The sequence below is a fragment of the Salvelinus alpinus genome, chromosome 2, assembly GCF_045679555.1.
Source record: "Salvelinus alpinus chromosome 2, SLU_Salpinus.1, whole genome shotgun sequence".
NCBI classification, from domain to species: domain Eukaryota; kingdom Metazoa; phylum Chordata; class Actinopteri; order Salmoniformes; family Salmonidae; genus Salvelinus; species Salvelinus alpinus.
The window spans coordinates 118,327,170-118,351,202 of NC_092087.1; the positions used below are offsets into that span (position 1 = coordinate 118,327,170).

General features: G+C 48.3%; 1 protein-coding gene across 2 annotated transcripts in view; it reads right to left on the reverse strand.

Moving 5' to 3' along the window:
- Nucleotides 1-24,033, reverse strand: part of chtf18 (CTF18, chromosome transmission fidelity factor 18 homolog (S. cerevisiae)) — a gene marked incomplete at its 5' end in the record, with an annotated part of 96,588 nt that overhangs the window by 47,380 nt on the left and 25,175 nt on the right. For both annotated transcript variants that reach the window (XM_071390284.1, XM_071390283.1), the window contains 7 exon segments: nucleotides 56-200; nucleotides 441-571; nucleotides 3,044-3,193; nucleotides 8,884-9,108; nucleotides 15,974-16,088; nucleotides 16,293-16,423; nucleotides 17,840-17,938. In XM_071390284.1, the coding sequence (XP_071246385.1) occupies nucleotides 56-200; nucleotides 441-571; nucleotides 3,044-3,193; nucleotides 8,884-9,108; nucleotides 15,974-16,088; nucleotides 16,293-16,423; nucleotides 17,840-17,938 (996 nt within the window).

Sequence of the window (24,033 nt, forward strand, 5' to 3'; positions counted from 1 at the left end):
GTGTGTGTGTGTGTCTGACCCTGTGTGTGTGTGTGTGTGTGTGTGTGTGTCTGACCGTGTGTGGGTTGCGTAGCAGCATCAGTGATTCTGCTCTCCTCATCCTCTCCTGGTCCATCTCTCTGCTGATCGTCTGTTTGGTCTGGTAGGTCAGCTGTCTGTGGGGGGGCAAGCCTGGGAAACAGACCACCTGCTCTACACGCCTACACACACACGGTCAGACACACACACACATTACACACCTAGTCTACCTCCTGGGCTATGGGCTAGGCTCCAATGTGTGTATGTTCTAGGTGTGTGTGTGTGTGTGTGTGTGTGTGTGTGTGTGTGTGTGTGTGTGTGTGTGTGTGTGTGTGTGTGTGTGTGTGTGTGTGTGTGTGTGTGTGTGTGTGTGTGTGTGTGTGTGTGTGTGTGTGTGTGTGTGTGTGTGTGGGGGGACTCACGGCTCCAGAACGTAGGCATATTGTCCGTCGGGCGTCCTGTCCTGTCTGTAGGAGAGGTTGTAGGAGATCATGGTGTGAATCAGATCCACCAGCTGCTGTTTCTCTCTATCGCTGAACAGCTGGGGGTTCACCTGGACACACAGGAACATGTTATTATAGACACATCCTGTTATTCATCACCTAACCCCCCCCTGAACAGCTGGGGGTTCACCTGGACACACAGGAACATGTTATTATAGACACATCCTGTTATTCATCACCTAACCCCCCCTGAACAGCTGGGGGTTCACCTGGACACACAGGAACATGTTATTATAGACACATCCTGTTATTCATCACCTAACCCCCCCCTGAACAGCTGGGGGTTCACCTGGACACACAGGAACATGTTATTATAGACACATCCTGTTATTCATCACCTAACCCCCCCTGAACAGCTGGGGGTTCACCTGGACACACAGGAACATGTTATTATAGACACATCCTGTTATTCATCACCTACCCCCCCCCTGAACAGCTGGGGGTTCACCTGGACACACAGGAACATGTTATTATAGACACATCCTGTTATTCATCACCTAACCCCCCCTGAACAGCTGGGGGTTCACCTGGACACACAGGAACATGTTATTATAGACACATCCTGTTATTCATCACCTAACCCCCCCTGAACAGCTGGGGGTTCACCTGGACACACAGGAACATGTTATTATAGACACATCCTGTTATTCATCACCTAACCCCCCCTGAACAGCTGGGGGTTCACCTGGACACACAGGAACATGTTATTATAGACACATCCTGTTATTCATCACCTAACCCCCCCCTGAACAGCTGGGGGTTCACCTGGACACACAGGAACATGTTATTATAGACACATCCTGTTATTCATCACCTAACCCCCCCCTGAACAGCTGGGGGTTCACCTGGACACACAGGAACATGTTATTATAGACACATCCTGTTATTCATCACCTAACCCCCCCTGAACAGCTAGGGGTTCACCTGGACACACAGGAACATGTTATTATAGACACATCCTGTTATTCATCACCTAACCCCCCCTGAACAGCTGGGGGTTCACCTGGACACACAGGAACATGTTATTATAGACACATCCTGTTATTCATCACCTAACCCCCCCTGAACAGCTGGGGGTTCACCTGGACACACAGGAACATGTTATTATAGACACATCCTGTTATTCATCACCTAACCCCCCCTGAACAGCTGGGGGTTCACCTGGACACACAGGAACATGTTATTATAGACACATCCTGTTATTCATCACCTAACCCCCCCTGAACAGCTGGGGGTTCACCTGGACACACAGGAACATGTTATTATAGACACATCCTGTTATTCATCACCTAACCCCCCCTGAACAGCTGGGGGTTCACCTGGACACACAGGAACATGTTATTATAGACACATCCTGTTATTCATCACCTAACCCCCCCTGAACAGCTGGGGGTTCACCTGGACACACAGGAACATGTTATTATAGACACATCCTGTTATTCATCACCTAACCCCCCCTGAACAGCTGGGGGTTCACCTGGACACACAGGAACATGTTATTATAGACACATCCTGTTATTCATCACCTAACCCCCCCTGAACAGCTGGGGGTTCACCTGGACACACAGGAACATGTTATTATAGACACATCCTGTTATTCATCACCTAACCCCCCCCTGAACAGCTGGGGGTTCACCTGGACACACAGGAACATGTTATTATAGACACATCCTGTTATTCATCACCTAACCACCCCCTGAACAGCTGGGGGTTCACCTGGACACACAGGAACATGTTATTATAGACACATCCTGTTATTCATCACCTAACCCCCCCTGAACAGCTGGGGGTTCACCTGGACACACAGGAACATGTTATTATAGACACATCCTGTTATTCATCACCTAACCCCCCCTGAACAGCTGGGGGTTCACCTGGACACACAGGAACATGTTATTATAGACACATCCTGTTATTCATCACCTAACCCCCCCTGAACAGCTGGGGGTTCACCTGGACACACAGGAACATGTTATTATAGACACATCCTGTTATTCATCACCTAACCCCCCCTGAACAGCTGGGGGTTCACCTGGACACACAGGAACATGTTATTATAGACACATCCTGTTATTCATCACCTAACCCCCCCTGAACAGCTGGGGGTTCACCTGGACACACAGGAACATGTTATTATAGACACATCCTGTTATTCATCACCTAACCCCCCCTGAACAGCTGGGGGTTCACCTGGACACACAGGAACATGTTATTATAGACACATCCTGTTATTCATCACCTAACCCCCCCTGAACAGCTGGGGGTTCACCTGGACACACAGGAACATGTTATTATAGACACATCCTGTTATTCATCACCTAACCCCCCCCTGAACAGCTGGGGGTTCACCTGGACACACAGGAACATGTTATTATAGACACATCCTGTTATTCATCACCTAACCCCCCCTGAACAGCTGGGGGTTCACCTGGACACACAGGAACATGTTATTATAGACACATCCTGTTATTCATCACCTTGTGTGTGTGTGTGTGTGTGTGTGTGTGTGTGTGTGTACCTACAGGTCGTAGTTTAGGACAGATGATGTCCAGCAGGAGAGACAGGATGTCCAGACTGAGACTGAGCTCACTGATTCTGGTCCTGATGCATGCTGGGACTTCAGACAACATGGCCGCCAGAGCGTTCCTGCTGGCTGAGGTCTTAGTTAGAGCCTGGAGAGAGAGGAGGAAGAGAGGAGAGAGGCGGAATAGAGAAGGGGAAGAGAGGAGAGAGGGGGAAGAGAGAAGGGGAAGAGAGGAGAGAGGGGGAAGAGAGAAGAGAGGGAGAAGATAGGAGAGAAGGGGAAGATAGGAGAGAGAGGAGGAAGAGAGGAGAGAGAGGAGGAAGAGAGAAGAGATGGGGAAGAGAGGAGAGAGGGGGAAGAGAGAAGGGGAAGAGAGGAGAGACGGGGAAGAGAGGAGAGAGGGGGAAGAGAGAAGAGATGGGGAAGAGAGGAGAGAGGGGGAAGAGAGAAGAGAGAAGGGGAAGAGAGGAGAGAGGGGGAAGAGAGGAGAGAGGGGGAAGAGAGAAGAGATGGGGAAGAGAGGAGAGAGGGGGAAGAGAGAAGGGGAAGAGAGGAGAGACGGGGAAGAGAGGAGAGAAGGGGAAAGAGAAGAGAGACGGGGAAGAGAGGAGAGACGATATATTATAATAGAGAGTTACGGCTGAAATAACAGAGGTTGTAGAATAGAACCCTGAGGAACACCACATTCTATCTATCTAGAACCCTGAGGAACACCACATTCTATCTATCTAGAACCCTGAGGAACACCACATTCTATCTATCTAGAACCCTGAGGAACACCACATTCTATCTATCTAGAACCCTGAGGAACACCACATTCTATCTATCTAGAACCCTGAGGAACACCACATTCTATCTATCTGTTCCTAGAATAGAACCCTGAGGAACACCACATTCTATCTATCTGTTCCTAGAATAGAACCCTGAGGAACACCACATTCTATCTATTCCTAGAATAGAACCCTGAGGAACACCACATTCTATCTATCTAGAACCCTGAGGAACAACACATTCTATCTATCTAGAACCCTGAGGAACACCACATTCTATCTATCTAGAACCCTGAGGAACACCACATTCTATCTATCTGTTCCTAGAATAGAACCCTGAGGAACACCACATTCTATCTATCTGTTCCTAGAATAGAACCCTGAGGAACACCACAGTCTATCTATCTGTTCCTAGAATAGAACCCTGAGGAACACCACATTCTATCTATTCCTAGAATAGAACCCTGAGGAACACCACATTCTATCTATCTAGAACCCTGAGGAACACCACATTCTATCTATCTAGAACCCTGAGGAACACCACATTCTATCTATCTATTCCTAGAATAGAACCCTGAGGAACACCACATTCTATCTATTCCTAGAATAGAACCCCGAGGAACACCACATTCTATCTGTTCCTAGAATAGAACCCTGAGGAACACCACATTCTATCTATGTATTCCTAGAGGAACACCACATTCTATCTATTCCTAGAATAGAACCCTGAGGAACACCACATTCTATCTATTCCTAGAATAGAACCCTGAGGAACACCACATTCTATCTATTCCTAGAATAGAACCCTGAGGAACACCACATTCTATCTATCTATTCCTAGAATAGAACCCTGAGGAACACCACATTCTATCTATTCCTAGAATAGAACCCAGAGGAACACCACATTCTATCTATGTATTCCTAGAGGAACACAACATTCTATCTATTCCTAGAATAGAACCCTGAGGAACACCACGTTCTATCTATTCCTAGAATAGAACCCTGAGGAACACCACATTCTATCTATCTATTCCTAGAATAGAACCCCGAGGAACACCACATTCTATCTATTCCTAGAATAGAACCCTGAGGAACACCACATTCTATCTATCTATTCCTAGAATAGAACCCTGAGGAGCACCACGTTCTATCTATCTATTCCTAGAATAGAACCCTGAGGAACACCACATTCTATCTATCTATTCCTAGAATAGAACCATGAGGAACACCACATTCTATCTGTTCCTAGAATAGAACCCTGAGGAACACCACATTCTATCTATTCCTAGAATAGAACCCTGAGGAACACCACATTCTATCTATTCCTAGAATAGAACCCTGAGGAACACCACGTTCTATCTATTCCTAGAATAGAACCCTGAGGAACACCACATTCTATCTATCTATTCCTAGAATAGAACCCCGAGGAACACCACATTCTATCTATTCCTAGAATAGAACCCTGAGGAACACCACATTCTATCTATTCCTAAAAAAGAACCCTGAGGAACACCACATTCTATCTATCTATTCCTAGAATAGAACCCCGAGGAACACCACATTCTATCTATTCCTAGAATAGAACCCTGAGGAACACCACATTCTATCTATTCCTAGAATAGAACCCAGAGGAACACCACATTCTATCTATCTGTTCCTAGAATAGAACCCTGAGGAACACCACATTCTATCTATTCCTAAAAAAGAACCCTGAGGAACACCACATTCTATCTATCTATTCCTAGAATAGAACCCCGAGGAACACCACATTCTATCTATTCCTAGAATAGAACCCTGAGGAACACCACATTCTATCTATTCCTAGAATAGAACCCAGAGGAACACCACATTCTATCTATCTGTTCCTAGAATAGAACCCTGAGGAACACCACATTCTATCTATTCCTAGAATAGAACCCTGAGGAACACCACATTCTATCTATCTAGAACCCTGAGGAACACCACATTCTATCTATCTATTCCTAGAATAGAACCCAGAGGAACACCACATTCTATCTATCTATTCCTAGAATAGAACCCTGAGGAACACCACATTCTATCTATTCCTAGAATAGAACCCCGAGGAACACCACATTCTATCTGTTCCTAGAATAGAACCCTGAGGAACACCACATTCTATCTATGTATTCCTAGAGGAACACCACATTCTATCTATTCCTAGAATAGAACCCTGAGGAACACCACATTCTATCTATTCCTAGAATAGAACCCTGAGGAACACCACATTCTATCTATTCCTAGAATAGAACCCTGAGGAACACCACATTCTATCTATCTATTCCTAGAATAGAACCCTGAGGAACACCACATTCTATCTATTCCTAGAATAGAACCCAGAGGAACACCACATTCTATCTATGTATTCCTAGAGGAACACAACATTCTATCTATTCCTAGAATAGAACCCTGAGGAACACCACGTTCTATCTATTCCTAGAATAGAACCCTGAGGAACACCACATTCTATCTATCTATTCCTAGAATAGAACCCTGAGGAACACCACATTCTATCTATTCCTAGAATAGAACCCTGAGGAACACCACATTCTATCTATCTATTCCTAGAATAGAACCCTGAGGAGCACCACGTTCTATCTATCTATTCCTAGAATAGAACCATGAGGAACACCACATTCTATCTGTTCCTAGAATAGAACCCTGAGGAACACCACATTCTATCTATTCCTAGAATAGAACCCTGAGGAACACCACATTCTATCTATTCCTAGAATAGAACCCTGAGGAACACCACGTTCTATCTATTCCTAGAATAGAACCCTGAGGAACACCACATTCTATCTATCTATTCCTAGAATAGAACCCCGAGGAACACCACATTCTATCTATTCCTAGAATAGAACCCTGAGGAACACCACATTCTATCTATTCCTAAAAAAGAACCCTGAGGAACACCACATTCTATCTATCTATTCCTAGAATAGAACCCCGAGGAACACCACATTCTATCTATTCCTAGAATAGAACCCTGAGGAACACCACATTCTATCTATTCCTAGAATAGAACCCAGAGGAACACCACATTCTATCTATCTGTTCCTAGAATAGAACCCTGAGGAACACCACATTCTATCTATTCCTAAAAAAGAACCCTGAGGAACACCACATTCTATCTATCTATTCCTAGAATAGAACCCCGAGGAACACCACATTCTATCTATTCCTAGAATAGAACCCTGAGGAACACCACATTCTATCTATTCCTAGAATAGAACCCAGAGGAACACCACATTCTATCTATCTGTTCCTAGAATAGAACCCTGAGGAACACCACATTCTATCTATTCCTAGAATAGAACCCTGAGGAACACCACATTCTATCTATCTAGAACCCTGAGGAACACCACATTCTATCTATCTATTCCTAGAATAGAACCCTGAGGAACACCACATTCTATCTATTCCTAGAATAGAACCCCGAGGAACACCACATTCTATCTATTCCTAGAATAGAACCCTGAGGAACACCACATTCTATCTATGTATTCCTAGAGGAACACCACATTCTCTCTATTCCTAGAATAGAACCCTGAGGAACACCACATTCTATCTATTCCTAGAATAGAACCCTGAGGAACACGACATTCTATCTATTCCTAGAATAGAACCCTGAGGAACACCACGTTCTATCTATCTATTCCTAGAATAGAACCCTGAGGAACACCACATTCTATCTATTCCTAGAATAGAACCCCGAGGAACACCACATTCTATCTGTTCCTAGAATAGAACCCTGAGGAACACCACATTCTATCTATGTATTCCTAGAGGAACACAACATTCTATCTATTCCTAGAATAGAACCCTGAGGAACACCACGTTCTATCTATTCCTAGAATAGAACCCTGAGGAACACCACATTCTATCTATCTATTCCTAGAATAGAACCCCGAGGAACACCACATTCTATCTATTCCTAGAATAGAACCCTGAGGAACACCACATTCTATCTATCTATTCCTAGAATAGAACCCTGAGGAGCACCACGTTCTATCTATCTATTCCTAGAATAGAACCCTGAGGAACACCACATTCTATCTATCTATTCCTAGAATAGAACCATGAGGAACACCACATTCTATCTGTTCCTAGAATAGAACCCTGAGGAACACCACATTCTATCTATTCCTAGAATAGAACCCTGAGGAACACCACGTTCTATCTATTCCTAGAATAGAACCCCGAGGAACACCACATTCTATCTATTCCTAGAATAGAACCCTGAGGAACACCACATTCTATCTATTCCTAAAAAAGAACCCTGAGGAACACCACATTCTATCTATCTATTCCTAGAATAGAACCCCGAGGAACACCACATTCTATCTATTCCTAGAATAGAACCCCGAGGAACACCACATTCTATCTATTCCTAGAATAGAACCCAGAGGAACACCACATTCTATCTATCTATTCCTAGAATAGAACCCTGAGGAACACCACATTCTATCTATCTATTCCTAGAATAGAACCCTGAGGAACACCACATTCTATCTGTTCCTAGAATAGAACCCTGAGGAACACCACATTCTATCTATTCCTAGAATAGAACCCAGAGGAACACCACATTCTATCTATCTATTCCTAGAATAGAACCCAGAGGAACACCACATTCTATCTATCTATTCCTAGAATAGAACCCTGAGGAACACCACATTCTATCTATCTATTCCTAGAATAGAACCCCGAGGAACACCACATTCTATCTATTCCTAGAATAGAACCCTGAGGAACACCACATTCTATCTATTCCTAGAATAGAACCCAGAGGAACACCACATTCTATCTATCTATTCCTAGAATAGAACCCTGAGGAACACCACATTCTATCTATCTATTCCTAGAATAGAACCCTGAGGAACACCACATTCTATCTATCTATTCCTAGAATAGAACCCTGAGGAACACCACATTCTATCTATTCCTAGAATAGAACCCTGAGGAACACCACATTCTATCTATCTATTCCTAGAATAGAACCCTGAGGAACACCTCGTTCTATCTAAACCCAGGCTTTGTGTGTGCGTACCTCGTACTGGCTGTGGGGGTAGTTGATGCGGGGGACGTGTGTGTGAGCAAACAGGAAGTGGAAAGCAACGGGGAGGAAGGACTGGTATCGCATCAGAGAGAAGTTTTGTCCTTGCAGCATGGCCTGGGTCAACCCGTCTGAGAAGCCCAGCCAATCCAGAGCCTGACACACTCCGCCAAGACTGGGGTCCTTCACACGCATAGACAGGAAGTTATCATAGAGACCCTGGGAACAGAGACAGAGAGAGAGAGAGACACAGAGACAGAGAGAGAGAGAGACAGAGAGAGAGAGAGAGAGAGAGAGAGAGAGAGAGAGAGAGAGAGAGAGAGAGAGAGGAGGGAGAGAGAAAGAGAGAGATAGAGAGAGGGAGAGAGAAAGAGAGGAGGGAGAGAGAAAGAGGAGGGAGAGAGAGAGGAGGGAGAGACAGAGGAGGAGGGAGAGACAGAGGAGGAGGAGGGAGAGAGAGACAGAGATGGAGGAGGAGGGACAGAGACAGAGAGGGAGAGAGAGCGACAAGAGGAGGAGGGAGAGAGAGACAGAGAGAGAGATCGAGGAGGGAGAGAGAGAGAAAGAGAGAGAGAGAGGAGGAGGGAGAGAGAGAGGAGGAGGGAGAGACAGAGGAGGAGGAGGGAGAGAGAGACAGAGAGAGAGATCGAGGAGGGAGGAGGGAGAGATATTAATAGAGGTTAGGTCCCAATGTTCTCTGATTAGATTTCTCCATTTAAAAAGTAATCTGGAACACATCTACCAGGAAATACATTCTGCAGACTACATCTCCTCCACATAGAGACAGATGGAGGAGGAGGAGGGGGGAGTCAGAGAGAGAGAGGAGGAGGAGGAGGGAGAGAGAGACAGAGAGAGAGGAGGAGGAGGGAGACAGAGAGAGAGAGAGGAGGAGGAGGGAGACAGAGAGAGAGGGAGGAGGAGGAGGGAGACAGAGAGAGAGGGAGGAGGAGGAGGGAGACAGAGAGAGAGAGGGAGGAGGAGGAGGGAGACAGAGAGAGAGAGGGAGGAGGAGGAGGGAGACAGAGAGAGAGAGGGAGGAGGAGGAGGGAAGAGAGAGAGGGAGGAGGAGGAGGAGGAGGAGGAGGAGGAGGGAGGAGGGAGACAGAGAGAGAGAGGGAGGAGGAGGAGAGAGACAGAGAGAGAGAGGGAGGAGGAGGAGGAGGAGGAGGGAGACAGAGAGAGAGAGAGGAGGAGGAGGAGGGAGACAGAGAGAGGGAGGAGGAGGAGGAGGAGGGGAGAGAGACAGAGAGAGAGAGGAGGAGGAGGGAGACAGAGAGAGAGAGAGGAGGAGGAGGGAGACAGAGAGAGAGAGAGGAGGAGGAGGGAGACAGAGAGAGAGAGGGAGGAGGAGGAGGGAGACAGAGAGAGGGAGGAGGAGGAGGAGGAGGAGGAGGAGGAGGGAGGAGGGAGACGGAGAGAGAGAGGGAGGAGGGGGGAGACAGAGAGAGAGAGGGAGGAGGAGGGAGACAGAGAGAGAGAGGGAGGAGGAGGAGGAGGGAGACAGAGAGAGGAGGAGGAGGAGGAGGAGGAGGAGGAGGAGGGAGACAGAGAGAGAGAGGGAGGAGGAGGAGGAGGGAGACAGAGAGAGAGAGGGAGGAGGAGGAGGGGGGAGACAGAGAGAGAGAGAGGAGGAGGAGGGAGACAGAGAGAGAGAGAGGAGGAGGGGGAGACAGAGAGAGAGAGGGAGAGGAGGAGGGAGACAGAGAGAGAGAGAGAGAGGGAGGAGGAGGAGGAGGAGGAGGAGGGAGGAGGGAGACAGAGAGAGAGAGGGAGGAGGAGGAGGAGGGAGACAGAGAGAGAGAGGGAGGAGGAGGAGGGGGGAGACAGAGAGAGAGAGAGAGAGGAGGAGGAGGGAGACAGAGAGAGAGGAGGAGGGAAACAGAGAGAGAGAGAGGTAGGTGGAGGAGGGAGACAGAGAGAGAGGAGGAGGAGGAGACAGAGAGAGAGGGAGGAGGAGGAGGGGGGAGACAGAGAGAGAGAGAGGAGGAGGAGGGAGACAGAGAGAGAGGAGGAGGAGGAGGAGGGAGACAGAGAGAGGAGGAAGAGGAGAGAGGGAGGAGGAGGAGGGAGACAGAGAGAGAGGAGGAGGAGGGAAACAGAGAGAGAGGAGGAGGAGGAGGAGGGAGACAGAGAGACAGAGAGAGAGAGAGGGAGGAGGGGAGAGGGAGGAGAGAGTGATATATTAATAAGAGGTTATATCCCAATAGGATATACAGTCATGGCAAAACGTTTTGGGAATGACACAAATATAAATTTTCACAAAGTCTGCTGCCTCAGTTTGTATGATGGTAATTTGCATATACTCCAGAATGTTATGAAGAGTGATCAGATGAATTGCAAAGTCCCTCTTTGCCATGCAAATGAACTGAATCCCCAACAGACTGGAAGCGTCAAAAGGAGGGTGGTGCTTGGAATCATTGTTCTTCCTCTGTCAACCATGGTTACCTGCAAGGATCACGTGCTGTCATCATTGCTTTGCACAAGGGCAGCAAAGATGCCACTTCTCTCCAGGAAAAACACCAGGGACAGATTGATATTCTGTAAAAGGTACAGGGATCAGACTGCTGAGGACTGGGGTAAAGTCATTTTCTCTGATGAATCCCCTTCCCGATTGTTTGGGGCATCCGGAAAAAAGCTTGTCCGGAGAAGACAAGGTGAGCGCTACCATCAGTCCTGTGTCATGCCAACAGTAAAGCATCCTGAGACCATTCATGTGTGGGGTTGCTTCTCAGCCAAGGGAGTGGGCTCACTCACAATTTTGCCTAAGAACACAGCCATGAATAAAGAATGGTACCAACACATCCTCCGAGAGCAACTTCTCCCAACCGTCCAGGAACAGTTTGGTGACGAACAATGCCTTTTCCAGCATGATGGAGCACATTGCCATAAGGAAAAAGTGATAACTAAGTGGCTCGGGGAACAAAACACCGATATTTTGGGTCCATGGCCAGGAAACTCCCCAGACCTTAATCCCATTGAGAACTTGTGGTCAATCCTCAAGAGGCGGGTGGACAAACAAAAGCCCACAAATTCTGAAACTCCAAGCATTGATTATGCAAGAATGGGCTGCCATCAGTCAGGATGTGGCCCAGAAGTTAATTGACAGCATGCCAGGGCGGATTGCAGAGGTCTTGAAAAAGAAGGGTCAACACTGCAAATATTGACTCTTTGCATCAACTTCATGTAATTGTCAATAAAAGCCTTTGACACTTATGAAATGCGTGTAATTATACTTCAGTATTCCATAGTAACATCTGACAAAAATATCTAGACACTGAAGCAGCAAACTTTGTGGAAATTAATGTTTGTGTCATTCTTACAACTGCTGTATGCTGTCCTACATCCTACTGTCCTGCTGTCCTACATCCTACTGTCCTGCTGTCTACATCCTACTGTCCTGCTGTCCTGCTGTCTACATCCTACTGTCCTGCTGTCCTACTGTCCTGCTGTCCTGCTGTCTACATCCTACTGTCCTGCTGTCCTACTGTCCTGCTGTGTGCTGTCCTACATCCTACTGTCCTGCTGTATACTGTCCTGCTGTCCTGCTGTCCTACTGTCTACATCCTACTGTCCTGCTGTCCTACTGTCCTGCTGTCTACATCCTACTGTCCTGCTGTCCTACTGTCCTGCTGTCCTGCTGTCTACATCCTACTGTCCTGCTGTCCTACTGTCCTGCTGTCCTGCTGTCTACATCCTACTGTCCTGCTGTCCTACTGTCCTGCTGTGTGCTGTCCTACATCCTACTGTCCTGCTGTCCTACTGTCCTGCTGTGTGCTGTCCTACATCCTACTGTCCTGCTGTCCTACTGTCCTGCTGTGTGCTGTCCTACATCCTACTGTCCTGCTGTCTACATCCTACTGTCCTGCTGTATACTGTCCTACATCCTACTGTCCTGCTGTATGCTGTCCTACATCCTGCTGTCCTGCTGTCTACTGTCCTGCTGTCCTACTGTCCTGCTGTATGCTGTCCTACATCCTACTGTCCTGCTGTATGCTGTCCTACATCCTACTGTCCTACATCCTACTGTCCTACATCCTACTGTCCTGCTGTATGCTGTCCTACATCCTACTGTCCTGCTGTCTACTGTCCTGCTGTCCTACTGTCCTGCTGTATGCTGTCCTACATCCTACTGTCCTGCTGTATGCTGTCCTACATCCTACTGTCCTGCTGTCCTACTGTCCTGCTGTGTGCTGTCCTACATCCTACTGTCCTGCTGTCTACATCCTACTGTCCTGCTGTATACTGTCTACATCCTACTGTCCTGCTGTATGCTGTCCTACATCCTACTGTCCTGCTGTATGCTGTCCTACATCCTACTGTCCTACATCCTACTGTCCTGCTGTGTGCTGTCCTACATCCTACTGTCCTACATCCTACTGTCCTGCTGTATGCTGTCCTACATCCTACTGTCCTACATCCTACTGTCCTGCTGTCTACTGTCCTGCTGTATGCTGTCCTACATCCTACTGTCCTACATCCTACTGTCTACTGTCCTGCTGTATGCTGTCCTACATCCTATTGTCCTACATCCTACTGTCCTGCTGTCTACTGTCCTGCTGTCTACTGTCCTACATCCTACTGTCCTACATCCTACTGTCCTGCTGTATGCTGTCCTACATCCTACTGTCCTACATCCTGCTGTCCTGCTGTGTGCTGTCTACTGTCCTGCTGTATGCTGTCCTACATCCTACTGTCCTACTGTCCTGCTGTATGCTGTCCTACATCCTACTGTCCTACATCCTACTGTCCTACATCCTACTGTCCTACATCCTACTGTCCTACATCCTACTGTCCTACATCCTACTGTCCTGCTGTATGCTGTCCTACATCCTACTGTCCTGCTGTGTGCTGTCCTACATCCTACTGTCCTACATCCTACTGTCCTACATCCTACTGTCCTACATCCTGCTGTCCTACATCCTGCTGTCCTGCTGTCCTACATCCTATTGTCCTGCTGTGTGCTGTCCTACATCCTGCTGTCCTACATCCTACTGTCCTGCTGTCTGATGTCCTACATCCTACTGTCCTGCTGTAACTGTCCTACATCCTGCTGTCTACTGTCCTACATCCCGCTGTCCTGCTGTCCTACTGTCCTGCTGTCCTACTGTCCTACTGTACTGATGTGTGCTGTCCTACTGTCCTGCTGTCCTGCTGTGTGCTGTCTATTGTCCTGCTGTGTGCTGTCTACTGTCCTGCTGTGTGCTGTCCTACATCCTACTGCCCTGCTGTACTACTGTCCTACTGCCCTGCTGTCCTGCTGTGTGCTGTCCTACATCCTACTGCCCTGCTGTACTACTGTCCTACTGTCATGCTGTCTGATGTCCTACTGTCCTGCTGTCTGATGTCCTACTGTCCTGCTGTCTGATGTCCTACTGTCCTGCTGTCTGATGTCCTACTGTCCTGCTGTCTGATGTCCTACTGTCCTGCTGTCTGATGTCCTACTGTCCTGCTGTCTGATGTCCTACTGTCCTGCTGTCTGATGTCCTACTGTCCTGCTGTCTGATGTCCTACTGTCCTGCTGTCTGATGTCCTACTGTCCTGCTGTCTGATGCCCTACTGTCCTGCTGTGTGCTGTCTGATGTCCTACTGTACTACTGTCTGATGCCCTACTGTCCTACGTCCTGCTGTCTGATGTCCTACTGTCCTGCTGTCTGATGCCCTACTGTCCTGCTGTCCTACTGTCCTGCTGTCTGATGTCCTACTGTCCTGCTGTCTGATGTCCTACTGTCCTGCTGTCTGATGTCCTACTGTCCTGCTGTCTGATGTCCTACTGTCCTGCTGTCTGATGTCCTACTGTCCTGCTGTGTGCTGTCCTACTGTCCTGCTGTCTGATGTCCTACTGTCCTGCTGTCTGATGCCCTACTGTCCTGCTGTGTGCTGTCCTACTGTCCTGCTGTCTGATGTCCTACTGTCCTGCTGTCTGATGCCCTACTGTCCTGCTGTCTGATGTCCTACTGTCCTGCTGTGTGCTGTCCTACTGTCCTGCTGTGTGCTGTCCTACTGTCCTGCTGTCTGATGTCCTACTGTCCTGCTGTGTGCTGTCCTACTGTCCTACTGTCCTACATCCTGCTGTCCTGCTGTGTGCTGTCCTACTGTCCTGCTGTATACTGTCCTACATCCTACTGTCCTGCTGTCTACTGTCCTACATCCTACTATCCTGCTGTATACTGTCCTACATCCTACTGTCCTGCTGTCTACTGTCCTGCTGTGTCCTGTCCTACATCCTACTGTCCTACTGTCCTGCTGGCTACTGTCCTGCTGTAACTGTCCTACATCCTACTGTCCTGCTGTCTACTGTCCTACATCCTGCTGTCCTACTGTCCTGCTGTATGCTGTCCTACATCCTACTGCCCTGCTGTCTACTGTCCTACTGTCCTGCTGTGTGCTGTCTACTGTCCTGCTGTGTGCTGTACTACTGTCCTACTGTCCTGCTGTCTGATGTCCTACTGTCCTGCTGTCTGATGTCCTACTGTCCTGCTGTGTGCTGTCTGATGCCCTACTGTCCTGCTGTCTGATGCCCTACTGTCCTGCTGTCTGATGCCCTACTGTCCTGCTGTCTGGTGTCCTACTGTCCTACTGTCCTGCTGTGTGCTGTCCTACTGTCCTGCTGTCTGATGTCCTACTGTCCTGCTGTCTGATGCCCTACTGTCCTGCTGTCTGATGCCCTACTGTCCTGCTGTCTGATGCCCTACTGTCCTGCTGTCTGATGCCCTACTGTCCTGCTGTCTGGTGTCCTACTGTCCTGCTGTCCTGCTGTCTGATGTCCTGCTGTCTGATGTCCTGCTGTCCTACTGTCCTGCTGTCTGATGTCCTGCTGTCTGATGTCCTGCTGTCTGATGTCCTACTGTCCTGCTGTCCTACTGTCCTGCTGTCCTGCTGTCTGATGTCCTACTGTCCTGCTGTCTGATGTCCTACTGTCCTGCTGTGAAACTCAGTTTACTGCGCGGCGCCAGTCAAGATCAAATAGAATAAACCATCGTCTGTCACATCACGATGTCGTCACCATCGACGATGGCTTTCAATCATCCTCATCAATAGACTACAGTACCCAACCCTAGGAATGTGTGTGTGTGGTGTGTGTTACCTGTGTGAGTTTGTCGTGCTCTCCGGTGGATGAGGCCAGGTGAAGGATGTGCTGTAGTCTCTCGGCCCCGCCTCCTTCTCTAAGACCCTCTTCCAGCTCCTCGCCCACACGCTTCCTGTACACCAAATACGGTCAACCAGCAAGACACCAAATACGGTCAACCAGGAAGACACCAAATACGGTCAACCAGGAAGACACCAAATACGGTCAACCAGGAAGACACCAAATACAGTCAACCAGGAAGACACCAAAAACAGTCAACCAGGAAGACACCAAATACGGTCAACCAGGAAGACTCTGGTTAGTAATATTTTAATACCGTTTGATGCGTGGCAGTTGGAAGATCTCCTGCCAGAGGTTGAACAGTCCTTTATTCTGATCCTTCTGGCCGATCCTCATGGACTGGACCGCCTGCACGTCCAGCTGTCTCTTCCCTCGGCCGTGGAGGAACTACAACACAACACACCTTAATAACACACACCTTAACACGTCCAGCTGTCTCTTCCCTCGGCCGTGGAGGAACTACAACACAACACACCTTAATAACACACACCTTAACACATCTAGCTGTCTCTCCCCTCGGCCGTGGAGGAACTACAACACAACACACACCTCAATAACACACACCTTAACACATCTAGCTGTCTCTCCCCTTTACCAATTGTATGTGTATTGATTACGGATCCCAATTAACTCCTGCCAATCTGATTCTCCTGCTGCATCAGATCCTAATTAGTTCCTGCCAATCTGATTCTCCTGCTGCATCAGATCCCAATTAGTTCCTGCCAATCTGATTCTCCTGCTGCATCAGATCCCAATTAGTTCCTGCCAATCTGATTCTCCTGCTGCATCAGATCCTAATTAGTTCCTGCCAATCTGATTCTCCTGCTCCATCAGATCCCAATTAGTTCCTGCCAATCTGATTCTCCTGCTGCATCAGATCCCAATTAGTTCCTGCCAATCTGATTGTACTGCTGCATCAGATCCTAATTAGTTCCTGCCAATCTGATTCTCCTGCTGCATCAGTTACCTGGTGTGGAATAGAGTTCCATGTAGTCATGGCTCTATGTAGTACTGTGTACCTCCCATAGTCTGTTCTGGACTTGGGGACTGTGAAGAGACCTCTGGTGGCATGTCTTGTGGGGTAGTCATGGGTGTCTGAGCTGTGTGCTAGTAGTTTAACAGACCTCTGGTGACATGTCTTGTGGGGTATGTATGGGTGTCTGAGCTGTGTGTTAGTAGTTTAAACAGACCTCTGGTGGCATGTCTTGTGGGGTATGTATGGGTGTCTGAGCTGTATGCTACTAGTTTAAACAGACAGCACGGTGCATTCAACATGTCAATACCTCTCACAAATACAAGTAGTGATGAAGTCAATCTCTCCTCCACTTTGAGCCAGGAGAGATTGACATGCATATTATTAATGTTAGCTATCTGTGTAAGGGCCAGCCGCGCTGCCTTGTTCTGAGCCAATTGTAATTTTCCAATGTCCCTCTGTGGCACCTGACCACACGACTGAACAGTAGTCCTGTTGCAACAAAACTAGGGCCTGCCTTGTTGATAGTGCTGTTAAGAAGGTAGAGTAACGCTTTATTATGGACAAACTTCTCCCCATCTTAGCTACTGTTGTATCAATATGTTCTGAAACTGACAGGTGTTCCTCAGGGATCAGTGTTTGGACCCTTGACATTGTTTAAATATATGGTAGATCGTATAATCTGGAAACACAGTGTGTGTGTGTGTGTGTGTGTGTGTGAATATGTACCTGCAGTGTGAAATTGGATTGCTGTGTGTGTGTGTGTGTGTGTGTGTGTGTGTGTGTGTGTGTGTGTGTGTGTGTGTGTGTGTGTGTGTGTGTGTGAGTACCTGCAGTGTGTTTATGCAGGATCTGATGTCGTTGTCCGTCTTCTCACAGAGAGCAATCAGAGTCCCCACGTCAGCCTTCATACCCTGGCACCTGGATATCTAACCCACACATTAACATAACGACCCCGTTCATGGCTGGTCTGACATGTCAGCCTTCATACCCTGGCACCTGGATATCTAACCCACACATTAACATAACGACCCCGTTCATGGCTGGTCTGACACGTCAGCCTTCATACCCTGGCACCTGGATATCTAACCCACACATTAACATAACGACCCCGTTCATGGCTGGTCTGACACGTCAGCCTTCATACCCTGGCACCTGGATATCTAACCCACACATTAACATAACGACCCCGTTCATGGCTGGTCTGACATGTCAGCCTTCATGCCCTGGCACCTGGATATCTAACCCACACATTAACATAACGACCCCGTTCATGGCTGGTCTGACATGTCAGCCTTCATACCCTGGCACCTGGATATCTAACCCACACATTAACATAACGACCCCCATCATGGCTGGTCTGACACGTCAGCCTTCATACCCTGGCACCTGGATATCTAACCCACACATTAACATAACGACCCCGTTCATGGCTGGTCTGACATGTCAGCCTTCATACCCTGGCACCTGGATATCTAACCCACACATTAACATAACGACCCCCATCATGGCTGGTCTGCCATGTCAGCCTTCATACCCTGGCACCTGGATATCTAACCCACACATTAACATAACGACCCCGTTCATGGCTGGTCTGACATGTCAGCCTTCATACCCTGGCACCTGGATATCTAACCCACACATTAACATAACGACCCCGTTCATGGCTGGTCTGACATGTCAGCCTTCATACCCTGGCACCTGGATATCTAACCCACACATTAACATAGAGACCCCCATCATGGCTGGTCTGACATGTCAGCCTTCATACCCTGGCACCTGGATATCTAACCCACACATTAACATAGAGACCCCCATCATGGCTGGTCTGACATGTCAGCCTTCATGACTCCTGGAGATATAACCCACACATTAACATAGAGACCCCCATCATGGCTGGTCTGACATGTCAGCCTTCATGACCCCTGGAGATATAACCCACACATTAACATAGAGACCCCCATCATGGCTGGTCTGACATGTCAGCCTTCATGACCCCTGGAGATATAACCCACACATTAACATAGAGACCCCCATCATGGCTGGTCTGACATGTCAGCCTTCATGACCCCTGGAGATATAACCCACACATTAACATAGAGACCCCCATCATGGCTGGTCTGACATGTCAGCCTTCATGACCCCTGGAGATATAACCCACACATTAACATAGAGACCCCCATCATGGCTGGTCTGACATGTCAGCCTTCATGACCCCTGGAGATATAACCCACACATTAACATAGAGACCCCCATCATGGCTGGTCTGACATGTCAGCCTTCATGACCCCTGGAGATATAACCCACACATTAACATAGAGACCCCCATCATGGCTGGTCTGACATGTCAGCCTTCATGACTCCTGGAGATATAACCCACACATTAACATAGAGACCCCCATCATGGCTGGTCTGACATGTCAGCCTTCATGACCCCTGGAGATATAACCCACACATTAACATAGAGACCCCCATCATGGCTGGTCTGACATGTCAGCCTTCATGACCCCTGGAGATATAACCCACACATTAACATAGAGACCCCCATCATGGCTGGTCTGACATGTCAGCCTTCATGACCCCTGGAGATATAACCCACACATTAACATAGAGACCCCCATCATGGCTGGTCTGACATGTCAGCCTTCATGACCCCTGGGGATATAACCCACACATTAACATAGAGACCCCCATCATGGCTGGTCTGACATGTCAGCCTTCATGACTCCTGGAGATATAACCCACACATTAACATAACGACCCCCATCATGGCTGGTCTGACATGTCAGCCTTCATGACCCCTGGAGATATAACCCACACATTAACATAGAGACCCCCATCATGGCTGGTCTGACATGTCAGCCTTCATGACTCCTGGAGATATAACCCACACATTAACATAGAGACCCCCATCATGGCTGGTCTGACATGTCAGCCTTCATGACCCCTGGAGATATAACCCACACATTAACATAGAGACCCCCATCATGGCTGGTCTGACATGTCAGCCTTCATGACTCCTGGAGATATAACGCACACATTAACATAGAGACCCCCATCATGGCTGGTCTGACATGTCAGCCTTCATGACCCCTGGAGATATAACCCACACATTAACATAGAGACCCCCATCATGGCTGGTCTGACATGTCAGCCTTCATGTCCCCTGGAGATATAACCCACACATTAACATAGAGACCCCCATCATGGCTGGTCTGACATGTCAGCCTTCATGACCCCTGGAGATATAACCCACACATTAACATAGAGACCCCCATCATGGCTGGTCTGACATGTCAGCCTTCATGACTCCTGGAGATATAACCCACACATTAACATAGAGACCCCCATCATGGCTGGTCTGACATGTCAGCCTTCATGTCCCCTGGAGATATAACCCACACATTAACATAGAGACCCCCATCATGGCTGGTCTGACATGTCAGCCTTCATGACCCCTGGAGATATAACCCACACATTAACATAGAGACCCCCATCATGGCTGGTCTGACATGTCAGCCTTCATGACTCCTGGAGATATAACCCACACATTAACACAACGACCCCGTTCATGGCTGGTCTGACATGTCAGCCTTCATGACCCCTGGAGATATAACCCACACATTAACATAGAGACCCCCATCATGGCTGGTCTGACATGTCAGCCTTCATGACCCCTGGAGATATAACCCACACATTAACATAACGACCCCCATCATGGCTGGTCTGACATGTCAGCCTTCATGACCCCTGGAGATATAACCCACACATTAACATAGAGACCCCCATCATGGCTGGTCTGACATGTCAGCCTTCATGACCCCTGGAGATATAACCCACACATTAACATAGAGACCCCCATCATGGCTGGTCTGACATGTCAGCCTTCATGACCCCTGGGGATATAACCCACACATTAACATAGAGACCCCCATCATGGCTGGTCTGACATGTCAGCCTTCATGACTCCTGGAGATATAACCCACACATTAACATAGAGACCCCCATCATGGCTGGTCTGACATGTCAGCCTTCATGACCCCTGGAGATATAACCCACACATTAACATAGAGACCCCCATCATGGCTGGTCTGACATGTCAGCCTTCATGACCCCTGGAGATATAACCCACACATTAACATAGAGACCCCCATCATGGCTGGTCTGACATGTCAGCCTTCATGACCCCTGGAGATATAACCCACACATTAACATAGAGACCCCCATCATGGCTGGTCTGACATGTCAGCCTTCATGTCCCCTGGAGATATAACCCACACATTAACATAGAGACCCCCATCATGGCTGGTCTGACATGTCAGCCTTCATGACCCCTGGAGATATAACCCACACATTAACATAGAGACCCCCATCATGGCTGGTCTGACATGTCAGCCTTCATGACCCCTGGAGATATAACCCACACATTAACATAGAGACCCCCATCATGGCTGGTCTGACATGTCAGCCTTCATGACCCCTGGAGATATAACCCACACATTAACATAGAGACCCCCATCATGGCTGGTCTGACATGTCAGCCTTCATGACCCCTGGAGATATAACCCACACATTAACATAGAGACCCCCATCATGGCTGGTCTGACATGTCAGCCTTCATGACCCCTGGAGATATAACCCACACATTAACATAGAGACCCCCATCATGGCTGGTCTGACATGTCAGCCTTCATGTCCCCTGGAGATATAACCCACACATTAACATAGAGACCCCCATCATGGCTGGTCTGACATGTCAGCCTTCATGACCCCTGGAGATATAACCCACACATTAACATAGAGACCCCCATCATGGCTGGTCTGACATGTCAGCCTTCATGACTCCTGGAGATATCACCCACACATTAACATAGAGACCCCCATCATGGCTGGTCTGACATGTCAGCCTTCATGACTCCTGGAGATATCACCCACACATTAACATAGAGACCCCCATCATGGCTGGTCTGACATGTCAGCCTTCATGACCCCTGGAGATATAACCCACACATTAACATAGAGACCCCCATCATGGCTGGTCTGACATGTCAGCCTTCATGACCCCTGGAGATATAACCCACACATTAACATAGAGACCCCCATCATGGCTGGTCTGACATGTCAGCCTTCATGACCCCTGGAGATATAACCCACACATTAACATAGAGACCCCCATCATGGCTGGTCTGACATGTCAGCCTTCATGACTCCTGGAGATATAACCCACACATTAACATAGAGACCCCCATCATGGCTGGTCTGACATGTCAGCCTTCCTGACCCCTGGAGATATAACCCACACATTAACATAGAGACCCCCATCATGGCTGGTCTGACATGTCAGCCTTCATGACCCCTGGAGATATAACCCACACATTAACATAGAGACCCCCATCATGGCTGGTCTGACATGTCAGCCTTCCTGACCCCTGGAGATATAACCCACACATTAACATAGAGACCCCCATCATGGCTGGTCTGACATGTCAGCCTTCATGACCCCTGGAGATATAACCCACACATTAACATAGAGACCCCCATCATGGCTGGTCTGACATGTCAGCCTTCATGACCCCTGGAGATATAACCCACACATTAACATAGAGACCCCCATCATGGCTGGTCTGACATGTCAGCCTTCATGACCCCTGGAGATATAACCCACACATTAACATAGAGACCCCCATCATGGCTGGTCTGACATGTCAGCCTTCATGACCCCTGGAGATATAACCCACACATTAACATAGAGACCCCCATCATGGCTGGTCTGACATGTCAGCCTTCATGACCCCTGGAGATATAACCCACACATTAACATAGAGACCCCCATCATGGCTGGTCTGACATGTCAGCCTTCATGACCCCTGGAGATATAACCCACACATTAACATAGAGACCCCCATCATGGCTGGTCTGACATGTCAGCCTTCATGACCCCTGGAGATATAACCCACACATTAACATAGAGACCCCCATCATGGCTGGTCTGACATGTCAGCCTTCATGACTCCTGGAGATATAACCCACACATTAACATAACGACCCCCATCATGGCTGGTCTGACATGTCAGCCTTCATGACCCCTGGAGATATAACCCACACATTAACATAGAGACCCCCATCATGGCTGGTCTGACATGTCAGCCTTCATGACCCCTGGAGATATAACCCACACATTAACATAGAGACCCCCATCATGGCTGGTCTGACATGTCAGCCTTCATGACCCCTGGAGATATAACCCACACATTAACATAGAGACCCCCATCATGGCTGGTCTGACATGTCAGCCTTCATGACCCCTGGAGATATAACCCACACATTAACATAGAGACCCCCATCATGGCTGGTCTGACATGTCAGCCTTCATGACCCCTGGAGATATAACCCACACATTAACATAGAGACCCCCATCATGGCTGGTCTGACATGTCAGCCTTCATGACCCCTGGAGATATAACCCACACATTAACATAGAGACCCCCATCATGGCTGGTCTGACATGTCAGCCTTCATGACCCCTGGAGATATAACCCACACATTAACATAGAGACCCCCATCATGGCTGGTCTGACATGTCAGCCTTCATGACCCCTGGAGATATCACCCACACATTAACATAGAGACCCCCATCATGGCTGGTCTGACATGTCAGCCTTCATGACCCCTGGAGATATAACCCACACATTAACATAGAGACCCCCATCATGGCTGGTCTGACATGTCAGCCTTCATGACCCCTGGAGATATAACCCACACATTAACATAGAGACCCCCATCATGGCTGGTCTGACATGTCAGCCTTCATGACCCCTGGAGATATAACCCACACATTAACATAGAGACCCCCATCATGGCTGGTCTGACATGTCAGCCTTCATGACCCCTGGAGATATAACCCACACATTAACATAGAGACCCCCATCATGGCTGGTCTGACATGTCAGCCTTCATGACCCCTGGAGATATAACCCACACATTAACATAGAGACCCCCATCATGGCTGGTCTGACATGTCAGC